This window comes from Branchiostoma floridae, chromosome 1 (genome assembly GCF_000003815.2).
Source record: "Branchiostoma floridae strain S238N-H82 chromosome 1, Bfl_VNyyK, whole genome shotgun sequence".
NCBI lineage: Eukaryota > Metazoa > Chordata > Leptocardii > Amphioxiformes > Branchiostomatidae > Branchiostoma > Branchiostoma floridae.
In genome coordinates this window covers 8,084,203-8,102,630 of record NC_049979.1, presented here as the reverse complement: position 1 = coordinate 8,102,630, position 18,428 = coordinate 8,084,203, and the positions used below count along the sequence as shown (strand labels likewise).

The 18,428-nt window shown below is 39.7% G+C and overlaps 3 protein-coding genes across 6 annotated transcripts in view; 2 read left to right on the top strand and 1 right to left on the bottom strand.

Moving 5' to 3' along the window:
* Positions 1 to 46: 46 nt before the first annotated feature.
* LOC118422240 (kelch domain-containing protein 2-like) lies at positions 47 to 7,762 on the top strand. Of its 2 annotated transcripts, none has more exons than XM_035829761.1 (14): positions 47 to 192; positions 2,575 to 2,716; positions 3,119 to 3,204; positions 3,703 to 3,820; positions 4,195 to 4,298; positions 4,622 to 4,703; positions 4,895 to 4,969; positions 5,195 to 5,275; positions 5,538 to 5,596; positions 6,061 to 6,173; positions 6,477 to 6,549; positions 6,785 to 6,872; positions 7,104 to 7,156; positions 7,456 to 7,762. In XM_035829761.1, exons 2-14 carry the CDS (start codon positions 2,606 to 2,608, stop codon positions 7,619 to 7,621), a joined length of 1,209 nt encoding a protein of 402 aa, XP_035685654.1. In that variant the 5' UTR covers positions 47 to 192; positions 2,575 to 2,605; the 3' UTR covers positions 7,622 to 7,762. The 2 variants fall into 2 exon arrangements, with proteins under 2 accessions (XP_035685654.1, XP_035685662.1); XM_035829769.1 differs by having other exon boundaries at positions 97 to 192; positions 2,581 to 2,716.
* A 1,409-nt stretch (positions 7,763 to 9,171) lies between these two features.
* LOC118422257 (multifunctional methyltransferase subunit TRM112-like protein) lies at positions 9,172 to 13,267 on the bottom strand. The gene is made up of 5 exons (XM_035829778.1): positions 12,963 to 13,267; positions 11,813 to 11,888; positions 11,410 to 11,511; positions 10,931 to 11,023; positions 9,172 to 10,723 (listed from the first exon to the last, which is right to left on the bottom strand). Exons 1-5 carry the CDS (start codon positions 13,046 to 13,048, stop codon positions 10,622 to 10,624), a joined length of 459 nt encoding a protein of 152 aa, XP_035685671.1. The 5' UTR covers positions 13,049 to 13,267; the 3' UTR covers positions 9,172 to 10,621.
* The window catches only part of LOC118422194 (tau-tubulin kinase 1-like), a 36,165-nt gene continuing 30,751 nt past the window's right edge, over positions 13,015 to 18,428 (top strand). For 2 of the 3 annotated variants that reach the window (XM_035829728.1, XM_035829713.1), the window contains exons 1-3: positions 13,015 to 13,134; positions 13,594 to 13,793; positions 16,256 to 16,283. In XM_035829728.1, coding sequence (XP_035685621.1) covers positions 13,725 to 13,793; positions 16,256 to 16,283 — 97 coding nt within the window. In that variant the 5' untranslated portion in view covers positions 13,015 to 13,134; positions 13,594 to 13,724. Of the gene's footprint in view, positions 13,135 to 13,290; positions 13,794 to 16,255; positions 16,284 to 18,428 lie in introns of those variants that run through there. The other variant, XM_035829721.1, reaches the window with a different exon arrangement.

The following is an 18,428-nucleotide window of genomic DNA, read 5'->3' as shown; positions in this document are numbered from 1 at the left end:
GTACGTATAACGCATAACTGTCACATCTACATTATCTTTATCAGCGATGAAATACAGAATAAAGGTCGCTGAAAAACTCTGTAGGTAGCCCATCCTTTCTGAGCATGCGTACTTTGAACTTGTCAGAAGTGCGATGACGTAATACGCTTCCAACTGTGTGAAAACAAAGTGGGGAGGGCAACGAAAAAGCAGGTCAGTATCTTCTACTTATGGTACGTTTTGTCGCCATGTAACCGATTGTAGACCAATAAACCTACGTAGAAAGGAAGTCAGATGCATGGTGAGGCTAGAAGTGATCTATTTTCTCGTAGCTGATCCGTTATTCTCAAACTCCTCGGACTTGACCCAACGTTTGTAGGTCAACTCTGCGGTTGCACGAGTCAGCTGGGAGATAAAACTAAGCTTGGTTTGTAGCTCGATCTTGCAGATGTTTGATAATCTTTCTTTTCCTAGGCGTTAGCCTGGCTAGAACAATAAGCACCATCACAAATCTCGTAACCAATTATGTCGAATATTTTTGTTTGGGGGAGTTCCACAACTCTGGGAATGATTTTTAAAAGAACACAACTCTTGGAAATTTATGGTTTAAAAAAAATTTAAATCCCAGGCAAGCTGTTTGGAATGCGGATGCACGTTGTGTGGAGCTGTAAAATTTACTGGTGTTACTGTCATAATGTAGCAACATGTGTGATGAAGTTGGAAAAAAAGATACCATGATTTATGTGAAATGGTAGAAACCAAGGAGGTAGAAACATATCATTTTCCCTACCCTTTCATGACAGTGCCATCTGTCCATAATTTGTTGCAAAACTACGAAAGCTTCACCCTCCTTTTTCAGCACTGGAAACCAGTGCTGAAGATGGCTTCAGCACTGGAAACCGAGTGCGGAATGTTCGTCAGCACTGGAAAACCAGTGCTGACGCGCTCTCAGCACTGGAGACGCCGGCTTCAGCACTGGAAACCGAGTGCTGAATGTTCGTCAGCACTGGAAACCGAGTGCTGACGCTCTCAGCACTGGAAACGCCGGCTTCAGCACTGGAAACCGAGTGCTGACGAACATTCAGCACTGGAAACCGAGTGCTGACGAACATTCAGCACTGGAAACCGTCGAGTGCTGAGAGAGCGGGAGACTAGACTCTGACATACTAGTATACAGTAATTTGGAGTTACGACACGTCCTTTGCTCGACTCAAGGACGTTATATAACGTCCTTGCTCGACTAAAACGTAAATTGCTGGATTATAAACGTCACCTATCGTTACATTCTGCTCTATAACACCTCTATAACTCTATAACAGTGTTCATTTGTCGATTACCTTCGGGGATAATGGAAAATACTCGCGATCGTCGTGACGCTTTCTTTACGTGGGCGGTAATAATAATAAAGTTGTTTGCAATCCCGTTTTAATGATATCCATTCCTTATACATTTCAATTACACAAAACAACACAAATTCAGGCTTTTTTGCATCTGTATCTATCTTACGTTATATAGCCGGTATAACCGCCGTTCGGCGTAACACACCAGCTAAAACTGCATAAACTTGAAAAATCATCTTTATTAGTATCGTATATAGTACCGATTTCAGTACTTTGTATCTATACTCTATACATACACCAAGTTACACATTAAATCGAATAGCACAACCAAAAGTTTAACTTTATTTTTAATCAGTATACGTCAAGTACCGCTCTCAGCACTAGGACACTCCAGTGCTCGAAAGACTTCGGCACTGGTTTGAAGAACGTTCCAGTGCTGAAAAGACGTCAGCACTCGTTTTCCTGTGCTGAAGATTTCTCAGCACTGGTGTTCCAGTGCTGAAGTGCCCCTGAGCACTGGAAAATCGAGTGCGGAAGGCGAAGCTTTTGTATATCAGCACTCGGTTCCAGTGCTGACGGCGGTTTCAGCACTGGGTAACCAGTGCTGAGTGACCTTTGACCTGACCCGTCGCCGCCCGGGCCGCGAATTCAGCACGGGAGCCGAGTGCTGACGAACATTCAGCACTGGAAAACGTCTTTTCAGCACTGGAAAACGAGTGCTGACGTCTTTTCAGCACTGGAAAACGAGTGCTGAGGGAGCTTCAGCACTGGAGAAAGGCCGATCAGCACTGGAAAACGAGTGCTGAACATTCTTCAGCACTGGGCGCCGAGTGCTGAGGCCGATTCGACCATTGTTTTCAGCACTCGGTTCCAGTGCGGAAGGTGAAGCTTTCGTAGACTTGCCTTAATAATTTGTTGCGAACTAACGTTACACATTGGATTGTGTGTGTGTGTGTGATCAATGTTAGTTTAACCTCATAGTTGAGTCTTTCTTCTACAAATGAGTTTATAAGACATCACATTGACACATGAGGTCATGTCTATAGGCTGGTTCACAGTTTGAAGTGCACATGCACAGCGTAGTGCATTGTGGGTAATAAGTTCAGGGCCTCTGGCCTTTCTTACTTAGAAATATTACCCACAATGCATTATACTGTGCATGCAAGCTTCAAATGAAAAACCAGCTTATTCTTGCTTTAGAATTTAATGAACAGATAAATGAAGTAAAGTCTATTTTTTTCCAATAATGCGCAAGTGTTAGAGCAGGCTGAGGTGACTGATGTTGAATGATGGAGGGAGCGATGGCAGCAGAGCAGGCCCCATGTCTGCCCAGGGAGAGGAGCGGACATGTGGCTGTGATCTGGGGAACACGCATGTTTGTCTGGGGAGGATATGTGGTGAGTGCACAGATCATACAGAAGGGTCTGCTCTATCTTCCAATACCCCTATAATATTCTTACACCCCTTTGGAGGGTTAGGGGATGTCAGGAGACAATTGGGGGTTCATTGGAGGCACTGTGCCCACCGCACATTCAGCAGTGGTATATTCTCATCTTTCTGTAACCACAGAAAGTTTCTTTGCAAGTCAAGAAGCCATTATGGCCCCATGGTCAGGCAATTAGAGATCACTTAACTGTGTTTGCTAGCCAACTGCTGGAAATTGCCCTAGCACAAGTGCCTGTACTACTGAATTGTTCCAGAAGGAAAGTTATTGATTGTTACATAGTTTATAAAAAGTTAAATGTTGACAGAAATGCAAATGAGTTTCCAAGTTTAATGGTTAGTTGTTATATTATTAGGATGAGGATCCCCAAGAAGGTGCAGACTGGGACAGATATCTCCCAACAGAAGAACTGTGGATCTATGATACAGAAACCCAGACATGGTAAGTTTTTTTATTTTATTTTATATTAACTATACAGATCCTGATTTTTGAAAACATGCTATATGAATGGTAAATCTTTCAAGTTACTTTGGACTGTGAGCATGTTACTCTGTTTTGTTTAATTTTACCACATACGGTGTGAAGACTAGCCAGCTGCTGCTCATATGTTTCAGGAACCACAGCAGCAGTATAATCAAATACTGGATAATACTAGTACAACTACTACTATCACTCAAGATCTATCAGTCACTGTTTGTTTTGTACATCTAGTAAATAAGTTGTACATGGCATTTGTCTTCTCTGACTCTGTCATAACAAGTCAGTGCAAGATTAGCTTGTCTGTCAATTGATGTCATTGAACCAAAATGGTTTCAGATCATTTTCACTTAAGTTTGGAGATATTGATATATAGTATAATCAAATAATGGATACTACTACTACTACTATAATACAGTTATGATATTATATTAAGTGTACTGATAATGCCTTATGCTGCAGGACTAAGGAGATGACCAGTGGCCAGTACCCTCCAGCCATGTCAGGCAGCTGCTCTGCTCTACTTGGGGGCTTCATGTACATCTTTGGTGGGCATTATGACATGGCTAACTCCAACAAGGTAAGGTGCTAAAGGATACAAGCATGATTACATGAATATTGTCAAGTATTTTCAAATCCATTACAAGTACTGGAATAGAAAATACTATGTACAAGTACTGGATTAGAAAATACTGTGGTTGACTACCGGTATGTATAGTATAGGCAAACACACACTAGCCAGGCTAGACCCATAGCTTGTTTTATACTAAATAGTCAATTCCAGTGGTTGGGAGAAACCAACAATGGGAGTAGATGTTACTGCAAGTCAGATGGCTTCATGACTACTGGTACTCTGCATTTTCTAACATGTAACATGATACTAGTTGTTTACAGTAGAATAGAACCCTCTAGAAGATGAACTAATAATTTTCTCTTCTTGTGATCCCTCCCAAGCTGTTTAGATTGAACCTGAGAACCCTTGAGTGGCAAGGTGTGGAGGGCAAGGGAATTCCTCCCAGTCAGAGAGACAAGCTGGGCTGCTGGGTGTATGAGAGAAAGTAAGCCTGAAAGTTTTTTGAAATCCACACTCTAATATGCATAGATATACATATACATACATCCTTACCTTAATATGTATATAATATCTACATTACAATACCTATAAATTTCGGTATGGCAACTTTGAAATGGCGTCTTCTGACACCTGTTGCGCTATACCTTCCTTTGTATATGTATATGGAGAATCTCAATAAATAAATAAATAAATAGTCATGTCCAAAATTGCTTGTGTATTGAGTTATGAGCCATTGGGTGATGAATAGTTACCACAATAATTTTACCTGTGTGCTGATATTTGTTCTTTCCTTTTTTATCCTGTCAGACTGATCTATTTTGGGGGCTATGGCTTCCGCCCACAAAGTCCTCTGAGGGGACAGTTTGAGCCAGATGAGGCAGTTGGGCTGGTAAGTATTGACTGCAAAACTCTTACACCAGCTAAAGTGCATTTGTACTTGTTTTCAAAAGGTTAAAAGTATTGTCGTTTCAAGTACATGTAAGCTTGTTTTTATTTGAAAGAAAGTGAATGAGTGAAATTTTGACCTGAAATTTTGGATGGACTGCGGTGATCTGATTTTGTTGTCGCTTTCCTTCACAGGGCTTGAGGGGTTGGAACAACCATCTGTGTGTATTTGACACTGTTGCTGAGGAGTGGTACCAACCAGAAACAACAGTGAGTCAAACATCGCAAATAAAAGTCAGCTCAGTACTTACATGTAAGGGGGGTAATATTAACTAAGGTTGTTGGGTAAAGAAATGGGTGGCTATTGAAGGCAGAACTGTGAAACAGAGGAGTACAATCAGGGACAAGAATGAAATTTGTGGAACTGAGACAGATAAAGCAACATTGTGTGAATTGTGGTGAATATGATTTTGATGATTTATTTCTTCCATTCAGGGAGAGGTCCCAGTTCCTCGGGCAGCCCATGCCTGTGCCAGGATAGACAATAGAGGTTATCTGTTTGGGGGAAGATATTTGGTAAGTTTACTGTGTCCATTATTTTGGATTTCAATCAAGACATTTATGTCAAGATATTGTATCCAATGACTGAATTTATTTTACTTACATGTACTTAAATGTAACTGCATATTCTTGTACTTGCATATGTATCACAGACACAGAATATGTACTACAGGCTATTCAAGGTCTTTGCCAGTCAAATGGCATGTTCTAATAATTACGCTCTTTCTTAGGTACCATAGAAATTGCCTGTTTACTCAGCTTTTTTTTCCATTTTCAGGAAACCAGGATGAATGATTTACACTGTATCAACCTAGACACATGGGAGTGGAGTGGGAGGTTAGTCTGCCTGTCTCACTAAAAGGCCACCTCTTCTAGCTAGTTATCATAGTTAGATCAAGACTATACTTTTAACAACAATTTATTTCTTACAGTATTATTGACTTTATTGAAGATCTTTATGATTGAACTGGCATGAAAATAAATACTGTAATAAATTTATGGAGGCATATTCTAGTGCTGTTTAGGCTAACGTCACATTGTCAAACCGGGGCCTGGCCAGACTGTTTGTAGAAACGGAAAATGGAACTGTATAAGTAAAAATTTACACAAATATTGCCCATGATTATTCTCTTTACGTCTTGTGTAGTTAAGTGTCTTTTTATCACACTTTTTGTACCCAAAACCTGCCGGGTCAGGCCCAGATTTAGAAATGTGTCGTAGGTCTTACTAGGAGTCAGAGAAAAGCAAACTGTTTTGCTGGTGATATGGCTATTTTGTGACATCATGTTGTGTTATTGCAGAATCACAGTGCCAGGTGGCCTCCCACTGGGGAGATCGTGGCACTCCCTCACCCCCATCTCTACCAACCAACTCTTCCTGTATGGAGGATTCACCACACAGTGCCAGCCACTAAGTAATTCAATGTTTTTACATTCACAGTATTACATTCCAATTTGAAATTTCTGTGTTAGATTCTGTGTTTTGATATGTTAAACAATTTTGTTGGTGTAGAGTTTTTTTTTTTTGCTTTCTGAATTAATATGCAGATCATCTCAGTTTGCCAAGGCAGTTTGAACTGACAGTTACTGACCCAAAGCAGCGACTCACTATAGCATAAGAAAAAAAAATACTGATTCATCTGGTGACATCTAGAAAAAACTGCCTTTCATTAAATGTACATGTACTAAAGAAAGAACATTTGCCACTTCCCCACCAGGCGATGGCTGGGTACTGGACACAAATACACATGAGTGGATGAACCTAGACTACCTAGCAACAGATAAACCCAGGTGGGTGTAAGCAAATGTGTTATCTTGGTACTATGTATGATGCTTATATATATTGAATAATCAACTTGTCATTTTATATTTTATTAATAAAAAATGTGTTGTGTAAGGGTAATGTATTGTGTCCACCATACTATTGTGTATATTATGTAGGTGTGTGAGACCAACATGAGTTGAACCAATCATGTTATGGTGCCATCAGCACAGAGCTGACTAGTTTCCCCCTCTATCCTCATAGGTTATGGCACACAGGGTGCAGTACCCTGGAAGGAGAGGTCTTTGTGTTTGGGGGTTGCAGTACAAACTTGTTGCAGCCCATGCCAACAGTGAGTATACAAATTTTTTAATGAATATTTGTAAGTTGGAAAAATGGCACACAGTAATGCTTGTGGGACCTATCTTGACACTGGATATTTTTATGTTTGTGACAACATATCTCTATGATAACACATGATTTTGCAAAACTTCTACATGTAGATTTCTTTCATACATCATTAGAACCTTTAGTGTAGTGCTAACAGACCTGTTACTGAATGTTGTGTGTGTGTGTGTTGCAGGTCCACTGCAATGATATTCTAGTCTTCAGCGTGATGCCAAGGTCCTTGCAAAGGTGGGTCATACGAAACACTTTGGAAAATTGTAGACATCACGGTTCTTCATAGTCCAGGAGGAGAAAGCTGAAAAAAAAATTGTTTCTTAGCTCTCCATGTACACAATTAGTCCAGTATCATTCATAGAATGATAGCTTGATGTCTTGGTCATTTTTAGGTATGATGTAAATACTCTCTTCTGAGAATCTCCTACTAGATCCTGGGCTATCAAATATGCGTCCCAACTTCAGGATTCTCAAGATCAGCAACTCATGTTTGCAGCGCAATAATACTGACCTATTCCTTGACCTTCTCCCAGGATATGCCTGGACACTATTGTCCATCACAAAGACGTCCTGGCCCCGCTGTGTAGCATGTTGCCAAGGGAACTGCGGCTGAGACTGGAGAGAAGACTGGGCATTCCCCTGACCAACCCTGCGCCCGAGCAGGTGCAGCACAGGAAGTGTGAGGGCGTGGGGGCATAGCTCTGCACCCCGCAGCTCTGTAGGCCACAGTAGTCTAATCTCCAAGCAGATCCTACAGTAGCGCAAGATAGTATCAAAGGCTGGCAGAGGAGTGAAGCCGACTTAGGAGTGTGTTTGTTACACAAATGGACACATTTTTGCTGACCAGTTTGGTACTATCTTATGCCATTGTAGGATATGCTTGGAGATAAACAGTAGTTCTTGGTTATCCTGTGTATAAATGACATGAGAGACCAACACAAAACATTGTGTTGCATACTTGCTTACCAGAAATCACTTCCAGCTGGACTACTTGGATGTACGAAAAGTCAATCTGATTTTCTCTGGTCCATCTAAGTCCCAAGGAGCGACTTAACTGTGGCTATCTTCTGTTAATCAATTAACAAGTACTAAACCTTATATACATGTATTTGTAAAATAAAGAATGTCTGTATTTCTACATCTGTGATTCTATGTGAACATGTCATAAATGCACTAGAAGGTAAAATGTGAAGAAAGATTGTAGTTGATTATTTTCCATGTGGAAGTTCTGAAATAGAAATAATGCACTTATTGAGCGAATATAATCATGGAGATATTAATTATTACAAGGCTTACAATATGTATGATGTGTGGAGCCTTGTCAGTCTAGGCTTGATGTAGAATGAACCTGTTATGTCAAGTGGAATTAATTTTTAGTTTCAAGCATTGACACATGTATACACTTATAGCTTTCTCTGACTGTCCTAGAAAGCTTTGAATTTAGTTTCTCATTCCAGAAAACAGCTGCATTTGTCATTCTACCCAGTTGGTTATACATTGTGGTCCTCTAGTCAATACGTTGAGACCTGATGTTGGTTGTAATGGCAATCACTTTGTGTTTAACCCAAGAAGACTGAGAATAGAAATATGTTTAGCCAAAAGTGGCAAAGGGTCTGAACTGAGAGCCATTGTTGTGACTAGGAGCTCACACCGTTATAAAATTTATTATGGTGTGGTAAAAAGCAATGTCAAATGTACATAGCACACACATTATATGCTAATATACAAGATGTATTTGTTCTTTCCAGCTTCTGTTCAAAGGTCTGTAAGAATTTGCATTAATCTGGACATTTAGTCTTCCCAAGACTTTTGACCCAATTGCACCAGAGCCTGTCAAGGGTATAGCCATGGCCAGGCTGCAAAGCAACAAATTTGTCCTGGTGGACTGGCAGATATTGGGGGGGTGGGGTGAGGGGTGTACCCCTTGGTGTTCTTGTGCACAGTTGGGTCACAGCATCTATTTGTCACTCGGTTCCATGTTTATTTAACTTCATACCCGGTAGGGTCCAAACATACCCCAGAAGCCACAAGGTGTCCCACGACCAAATACATTAAAAAACTAGCCCGTGAACTGCCTGGCAGACTCCAATTGGGACCTAAGCCTAAACAGTACATCACATTTTCTGATTTACTACAATTATACATGTTTCCATAGATAACAGAGGAATACCTGTAAATCATGTAGATTATATTATCACAGGCCAGGATAAAGATCAAATGGAAGTCAATATGGCCAACAAAGAAAAAAAGCCAGGCAAGTGGATATTTTTTATTGCTGCTTGTTTCTCTTTATTTTGTATTGATATAGACTACCAAGGTATGGTGTATGCCGGAGGTATTATAACTATGTGAAAAGGTGTTTCTTTGTTCCATAGAATGACTACTTCCACAGAGATGATAAGTAATGATGAGATTTCATCCATGCATTTCTTTGTTTCTCTTGAAACAAAATGGCTCCCAATAAAAAAAATCATTATGTATCTGAAAATCAGATATGCTTTTAGTGTTGGATGTTTTTGTGTTTCAAGGTGTCAACAAATTTACAAACAAGGAAATGCATTGATGTGTTCTTACATTTTCCCAAGGTTTAACCTTGCATTTCCCATATCCTGATTCTGAAGTAATGATTGTATGTACATGTAAAACTGAGCTGTAATTTGTACAAATGCCTAGATACTGTGTAAGCACCATGATGGAGTATACAAGGATGAGTGGGAAACTATGCTGAGACATTCATCACATTAAAATGACGTACTGAATAAATAGGCTGTGTAAGACTACAGAATGTTTTCCACAATGTTTAATTTTATGCAATGTTTAATTAGTTAAAACAACATCTGATTAGTATATCAATAATGCACTTTTCAAAAGCCAAATGCATATAGGTGGATATGTATAATAGTATTTTGCATCTTACTAGTGAAATTTTACAATGGTTAGTAACAGTTAATATATCTCTAATGCACTTCAGAAAGTTTGCCTCTGCCAAACATGACAAAAGTATTATGAAGAATACAATACATGTACTGCCACTTATCACAAACCCCCATGGGCTTACACAAGTGCGTAATGTTTACTGATCTACAACAGAACTGTTGGCAAGACTAAAATATAACCCCTTAAACAGTACCATCACTTCATTTATACATGTATTAGGAAATGTCGGTTCTTGTGTACAAAGCTCCATTGTACAGTGTTAAAAGGAAAATAAAGTGCCAACAGCAGATGGTACTACAGTCATGCTCATTGTCCCTCGCACACTACAAAGGAAATTTTATCTAATTCTATGTTCAGTGGCAACTTATTAAAAAAAGTTGCCACTGAACAGAAGGTTTACGCAATCAACTGAACTTCATCTTTCTGTATAATATCTAAAGTCAACAATTAATGCTTCAAGCCATGTTTCTTATGTTTGTTTCATACTTTCCTGCCCCCCATTCAGTCTCTAAATGACATTTGATTGAGGCTGCAGCATCATAAGTAAAGAGTACATCAATTCTTGGGTTCCAAGATGTTTTCTTCTAAATGAATTTAAATTTAACTTCAAGAACCAGCATAGCCTCATTAATGATGACCTCCTGCTGTGTAAACATACTCCAATCGTATACAATGCCATGGAAAAATACAAAGCTTTATGCAACACTATTTTAAAAGTCTCTGGTGAACGATAGTTTGGATAAGAAAGAGATAAGTTGGACTTCATACTTCATCTTCGTTCAGTAACATGTTCGGAATGCCATTCTTGATGGGGAATTTTCTTCCAGTCTCTGGACACTCCAGGTTTCCCTCTATAACCTCCACCTAAGATGAAAAAAAAACACTTAGTTACAGTCTCTTTGGAATCCAGTCTTGTTAGCTTTAGTCATCTACAGTTGCTACCCCAATGGCCTAAGATGCTTTTGCTACTCAACAATTACCTTGTGACTTTGGTACTTACAGGTTCGAGCTGTTTTCAATAACAGTAATGCTGACACAAATTGCAATCACAGACAGATAAGATGGATTTACCTCCATTAAAACGTGATGTGCCATCTTCAGAAACTCCTCATTTGATTCATACTCTGGCATCAACTCTCGTGGCAAGTCTCCAAGATGTCCAATCTGCAGGGTAAAAACCAGGGCCAGGGTGAAGGTCATTCACTTTAGAAATAGTGACAGAATTTATGTAAAACACATACACAGTCCTTTTCATTGTAAAAGATAGAGCTTACCCGTACGTAGATTTGTCGATAGCTGCAATATACACCTAATGAAAGCACTTTCACTTTCTTACCGGGGTAGTTCTCGTGAAGTGAAAATGAAATCACTGACATATTGTACCACATGATACTAGCCATTTAGACTGGTAAAACACTAAGACATGTCTTTGGTGCAAGCTTTTAGACTTTATCTCTTCAGATGCAGTAGCCTTCAACTGCCTGGGTTGAAAGGCTTTAATCATCAGAAAAAGAGAGCAAATAATTGAAGAGAAGGCACAGCTTACTCACACTCTCTGCTGCTTGGACGAGTGCCTGCCACTCCAGTTTGGGGATCATTCTTGCCACAAACTCAGGGTTGAAGTCCACAGACATCACCTTGATGTTTTCAGCCTGCAGTAAAAGGAGGACAGAGTAACTAACCAATGATACATGCCCATTAAACAGTGCTAAGCAGAATAATAATAGCTCTAGTAAATGCTGTAAAAAATAGGTACATTGTACATGTTTAACAATACTCTTTTTGGTTAATTTTGCATGCTGTGTGAAGAAGCAACCTGTAAATGTAATTTATATCACCCTGTTTTGCCCCCCCCCCCCACTGTATTCCATGGTTAATTCAAATATGCCAACCTTTTTTTTGTTATACTTATAGTCTGAAAACAAGTTGGAAGCTCTAGTGACCTAACGTTACCTGTAGCTTTAGTGGATACCCATTGGTGACCCCTTTCACATGGGAAGTCAGCATGTTATGTGTCAGGAGTCTCATGCTGGGAGGGAAACAGAAACATCAACATCAACACTAAGGTTCCCGACTTCCCCTCAAAAAACATACATGGGAAGAAATTGGACATGGAAGAATCTTACAAAAAAGGTTGTCAATTAATTAAGTGTGGTAGTTAATGACTCGTGGCTCAGAGGTCAATGACCCATGTTATTTATATGTTATACTTTTTGAGTTTGTGGTATCTTTGACTTTGCAGTGTATTTGAGTTCCCAATTGAAGCCGTGGTAAATGTTTGTAGTTATGTGAATATGCCATGACTCACTGAGCTCACTGCAAAAATTGTGAACATAAATGTACTGTAAATATTTTATGATGTACAGTACCGTAAACCTTGAACTGTTGAAAGTGACTATGGTGCTTTTATGTCCAGGGTGTATTCATGACCCCATGAATATACATCTCAAATATATAAGCTCTTTCACAGAGTTCAATACTCATGTGCTTGTGACAGGAATTCTGGGTAATATGTCAAAGGTGAAGGCCCCACCAATGTAAAAATACTGCCATTTTGCAGGCACCATTATGTTCCGGACATTATTTCACGCAAATCTTAACAATGGTCGAGATGAGACTTTACTTCTGATGGGCATTCATCTTTGACATATTACCCGGGACTCCTGTCAATCGCACATGTGCAGCTGTCTCGGTGAAAAAGCTTATCATTGTACTACAAAATTGTTTTGATGGTAAATTCAGAAAGCCCTTTTCCCAAAAAAGTCCCCACAAAAATAAATGTATTTACAGTAACGTTAGTACAAAAATGTAAAACAATGTACTGAAATGTCTACTGGTTGCACATGCCACTTTCTGTAACAATTTGTGCTTTGATCATGAAAGCAGTTGACTGCTCATGGCAAAAGCTTGTTTTAAAAACCTCCTTGCTCTGGGTCAGACCATGTGCATGCAAATCCAAGCTGAGTTTAAAGGATCTGAACGCATCACAGCAACCTCTACTGGGCTATTCTGTGACAATAGGGCATAAAAATCACCAGACGCACATCTAAGTTATGATAAAACACGATACATATTTCCAAAAGGGACCAAATTTAAGACTTACGTTGTTCTGAACGACAACAACATGCAACCCACGTTTTTCGCGACCCGGAAGTACAACCTTTCACCTGTGGTTGTTGCGCGATGCATGACGGGAGTAGCCCCGGAACCAAGGCAATCATGGCTGACTCAGTAACCTAAAATTTTTTTATCGTGCGTGTTTCATCCGATTTTTGGTAAGTCATGAGTATGTTTTACACATTGCCCGATGGTTTAGGAACATTAAGCACGTGTTGGATTAAGGGAATAAGATATATGGCGTGAAACGTCATCGTTCCCGCGATAACCGAGGGAGTAATCGTGAACAGTGTCGGCTGCTCGGAAGTCGCCTTCCCTAACCTTAGCTGCGAATTAAGACGTTTGAGAGCATCTTGGGTTTCATTTTGGCGCTTACGCCGAAGTGCCGAGCTGTGGAGAAGATCTGTTGGGAGTAAGAAAATGGACGATAAGCGTGGACGGGAGAAAGTCAGCTCTTGGTATTATGGCGTATAGATTTATGTTGGGAACGTGCCCGGCCTATAATCCGAAGCAGCGCGTCTCTATCGAGATTTAAACAACAATCAAGGACAATTGACGCCTTTCCAGCCGCAAGAAAGACCATGGATTATCCCTGTTCTTTCCCTATTCATCTGTAGCGATGACTAGATGACGCTAAAGCACGGTGCAGACCCGAACGCCGGTCGCCGGCTGCGTGAGTGGTGAGGAAACCTGCCCCTCCCCTCTGCGCTGACAGGTGCACAGCTAAACTAACATCTACAAATCAACCATGACGGCCACCACCATGGCTGAGGATCTTCTGCAAGTTGGCGCCCTGGTCAAGGACCGCTGGGAAGTGGTAGGTCACCACAAACTCCTGATGTACATAATTAATTGGTGTAATTAACATGCAACAATGTGTTGTATTGCTGATCTGTGTAATAACCACCTGTTACAAAAATAACATCTTGTTATGGCAATTAATGAGGTGTCATCTCATGTCAACAGATGTAAAGACAGACTATAAGATTTTGCATGAGAGATGTCTAGCTATATATATGTATGCTTACAAAAGGAAATTTGGAAAAATAACACAGAGGGTAAAGTGACAAAGTTGTAACAACAGAGGGATTAAGCATCACTCATGACTGTAACATTATCCCATAATTAAGACTGACACCTGGCACCAGTTGATCCAGCAGCCAGAGCAGTATGGAAAGAACTGTAACAGAATACTTTGTTTGCTAACAGGTTCTAGTGAATATCTTGGGTTCCCTCTTGCAAAATGCAATCCAAAATTGAAGTTTGTAATCATATGTCAAATACAGTTGATACCAACTTTCCAGTCAGATTGATTGTCTAGATTTCATAGATTCCTCAACACATGTGTCTACATTTCTGAAATTTATTACACCACAAATGAAATCAAATTTGTAAACCTTGCTAATCAACATCTCCTGTAACAGCTAAAAGTTTAGGAATGTCACTTTTTATTGTCAGTGTTCTTGCTAAAATGTGAAATTCAATGCAACTTAATATTAGTACACAAGATGCGTGACCAAACAACTAAGGACTAGGACTGAACTAGGATAAAACTATTTTTTATCACATTGAACTAGTCATATTAGGATAAACATGCAACTTTGAAGCTTTACCAATAATGTTAGGCTTTACAATAGTGATCTAAAATCAATTATTCCAAGGAGCAGAATAATCAACTTCTGCTGAATACGATTAAAGCAGCAATAGTGTTGGGGCTTAATTCCAGCTATAATGATACTGAGATATAGATATTCAAGCAGTCTTGAGTGGCATCAAAGTTATAATGAAATTGCCAAGAATGTAAAAATGTAGAGGCATTGTAAATTTCGATTGTCAGATGAGAGATTGAGCTATGTTAATGCTAAAATATAATGTGCACAAACTGTAAGCTGGCAATTCTTTGAGGGAAACTATTGCTTGAAAAATGGTTCATGGAGTATGCATAGCCTGGGTATCATCCGATTTCTACCGGGACTCCTTGCAATCGTTATAGGCAGTGCATGCAAGGAGCCCTGGTAGAAATCGGATGGTAACCAGACTACTGTGTGCCATGTATGTTCTCTTATCATGCCTGGGAACTTCTCTGCAACATTGACTCTCTGACGTGCTACCCCTCACCACTGGTTAGTGAGATCATAATAACACCAAAGCACCTACTAAAGTAACCTCAATAAACCTACACACCATTATCAAGCAACCAAGCAATGCAGTTCCACACTGAAAAACCTACGTGATGGATAAAGTACAGTTCAATACTTGGCTGGTATCCCAACCACTACCAAGCTTCTAGCCATCTTGCACTGTGCAGAAAGTCTGGATAATTAGGCTGCCTGGGGTGACTGTCTAAAAAGCAGGTCTCCTGTCTATGCCCTGTCTAGTGAAGAATATCCAAAGCTCGGAATTCCTGAACTGTTTTCCTAATTCCAAACTGTCATGTTATCTGGATGATTTGAACCAGCAGGAGGCTGGCCCTTAGCTGTGGTCTACACACAGCATGCATGTACATACCAAAAACAGAGGGAAGCCACTTATAAATGACTTATCAGGCACTGGAATGTTTGTGCTCCCTGTGATTATGAAAATACGTGAGAAAGGTAGATAGAAACTGTAGTAGCCTGGTATCCAGCCGTATAACTTTGGTATAGGAGACTTGACCCAGGAGCTATAATTTGGCTGGATACCAGGCTAAAACTGTAGAGGGGGAATGCAGATGATTAGCAACATGAATGTACACGGTATGGTACTAGTAGTGGAGAAAATTTGTACCTTCTTCAGAGTAATAGTAAATGACCATCTGTATTCTATGTAACACGGACATAGTTCTAATCCATATCACAGTAAGGGTTTTTAGGGAAATATTTATGTTATCTGAAGAATACAGATTGTATTGCACAATTTAAATAAGTCAATGATTCCCTGGATGTCCTAGAGTTACACAACATATCTAGTATGTCTTATGTCTGTACGTGGAGAGTTTATCAGGGGTTATCAGATATTCTCCCAGGGTGACGAAGTTTGGTAAGGGAACTCTGCTCTTGACGTAATCAATACTCAACTTGGGCACTGATAATGGCAAAAATTCCATCCTATATTAAACCTGCCCTTGTATTGATATTTCACTTATAGCAGGGGTGTGCCTTGTCTACTGAATAAACATGTGCCATCAATAAAAAGGAAATGGAATAATTTTTACACTGACATTGACCTTCACTCAATAGATTTTACAATTTATAAATGTCATGAAATCAATTTTTTTTCTTTTTGCTATTTCTATCACAGGTTAAGAAGATTGGAGGCGGAGGATTTGGTAAGTTTACAGCTTTCCATTCTGAGTTGTGTAAAGTAATAAATACATTCTATAGTCTATACAGCTGCTCGTAAGTAATGAGGTTTGATTGTCACATTTATCACCATCATGATTCAAAGTCTTTAGGGCACTGGACTTCATCATATACATCAATCTGACTAATTATGGTTGAACTTAGCCTGAACCCAAGATAATGTTCATATTAGAGTTCTCTGATAATATCAGCATCTTAATTGATGGGGAAACTAAATGGTGAATGTCTCTGTACAAGATGTTGGTTAGATGACTGTTCCTGGTGCTGGGCAGTAAAATATGCAGCAAAGATAAGACAGTAGGGGCTTCAAGGTGACCAGGCTAGGTAGAAGCTGTCACTGCAGTAATATTATTTGAACAATGTTTAGAAACAGCAGTCTGTCAGGTATTTAGAAAATGGTCCTCAAAAGGTTATGTGGAAAATTCTATGGTCAAAATACTACCATTTCATTTCTTGCCGTCTAACTTTTTCACAGCTTAGGTATGGGCGGCACGTTGTACAATTTGCAAATGGCCTCTTGATCATGCTTCAAGTGCGCCCGAAATCCTCACCTTGAAAGTAGCCCATGCCGTAACTCATCCTACATAGCGGCTCGCGGCAGTAAAAGTGCCGTAGTCCTGGTTTAAGAGTCATGAGAGACAGGCCATTATGGTAGTCATTGGGTGTGGACTGCAATCAGGGAGAGAGATGCTATCATTGAAGAATTTGAAACCTTTTGGCAAATCTAAGTTCTGTTCTTTTGTGAACCATAGATGGTCAAGAACTTACATAGCAGGGGTCATTGCTACATTAGTAAAATTTCTTGTTAGATTTTTTCCCCTTATTCTGAATGACCAAGTTCATTCTAGTAAAGTTGAAATGCCAAGTGTCTGGAATATTCACCTTGGCCCATCTGTCCCATTTGCAGGCAACTGCTGTGAAGTAATATTCTGCTGAAACAATCAAACTATTGCCCTTTCATTAACCAAGTTCCTTAAGTCCCCAGATGGAGCCTGGGGATAACTATGTGCTGCTAATCCCCTTTCCCAGACAACCAATTCATAAAGCCCACATTCTGCATCCAAGTCATGTCTTCACTCAGTTCCCAACTAGCCAGGAGTCAGGTGCAGAGGATAGTGATAAATTACCACAGGGTGACTTGCCTCTTACAGCCAATACCTCACCACCTTGTACAATAGATGTGAATTTATCAGGATTCTAAATGTACTCTGAATACTTAGTACATGTATATGGTACATTGATACATTTGGTTACTCCAACTTAAGTCGTCCATCAATAGATAAGATAAGGGTCATTAAATTCATTAATTGCCTAATCACTGGTACATGCGACCTGAAAAGTTTTTGAGATCGCAGAAAAAATATTATCAATTTGAAATTTGGCGAACACATTTTGCAGGCGAAAGAAATTATTTCAAGCCTTGCTTCATTAACTCCACTGGAATGTTACAAGTATCACCTCCCTAGTCCCTTTGATAGATTTTATTGCCACTACTTTATATTCTGAACAATCAGTCTCTAGTACAGTCAACTGACTTAATGGTTTCAAAGTGAATACCTGTTAGTGTAATTGTGCACACAAAATCACTAATTGCATGTACCATTGAAATTTTTAGCTATTGTAAATGTTTTGCTCTTGGTTGTTATCGGCTCTTATCAGTGGTTTATATCAGAGTGTCTATTCATTTACTGCAGGATTCCAGATTTTACAGTCTTTGCCATGAGATAAGCACCAGCATCCAAGCAAATAATTTTGAGGCTTGTCTCTACATCTTTTACATTTTAGATCATAACATGTGTAGGGGAGAATAAGATGAGACGTTCACTCTGTGGTTGCCTGGTCAGAACTGATTGTGGACAGACTGTGGTCTGTCCCTTTATTGAACTCTTATCAGAACCATATGTGAGGTGGCCCTGTCATAGCTAGGACCACCTATGGACAGTATTATAGATCTTCCTGTTATCCCACATTGCGACATCCATAGTGTTTCCAAGACTCTTCCCCCCCTTACAACAGGTGTCGCCCTCGACACCTTTAAAGTCATGCGTAAAACGTTACGTTACAATACAATTATTACAAGTTTAAAATATAGAGGTCAAATGTAAACAGAT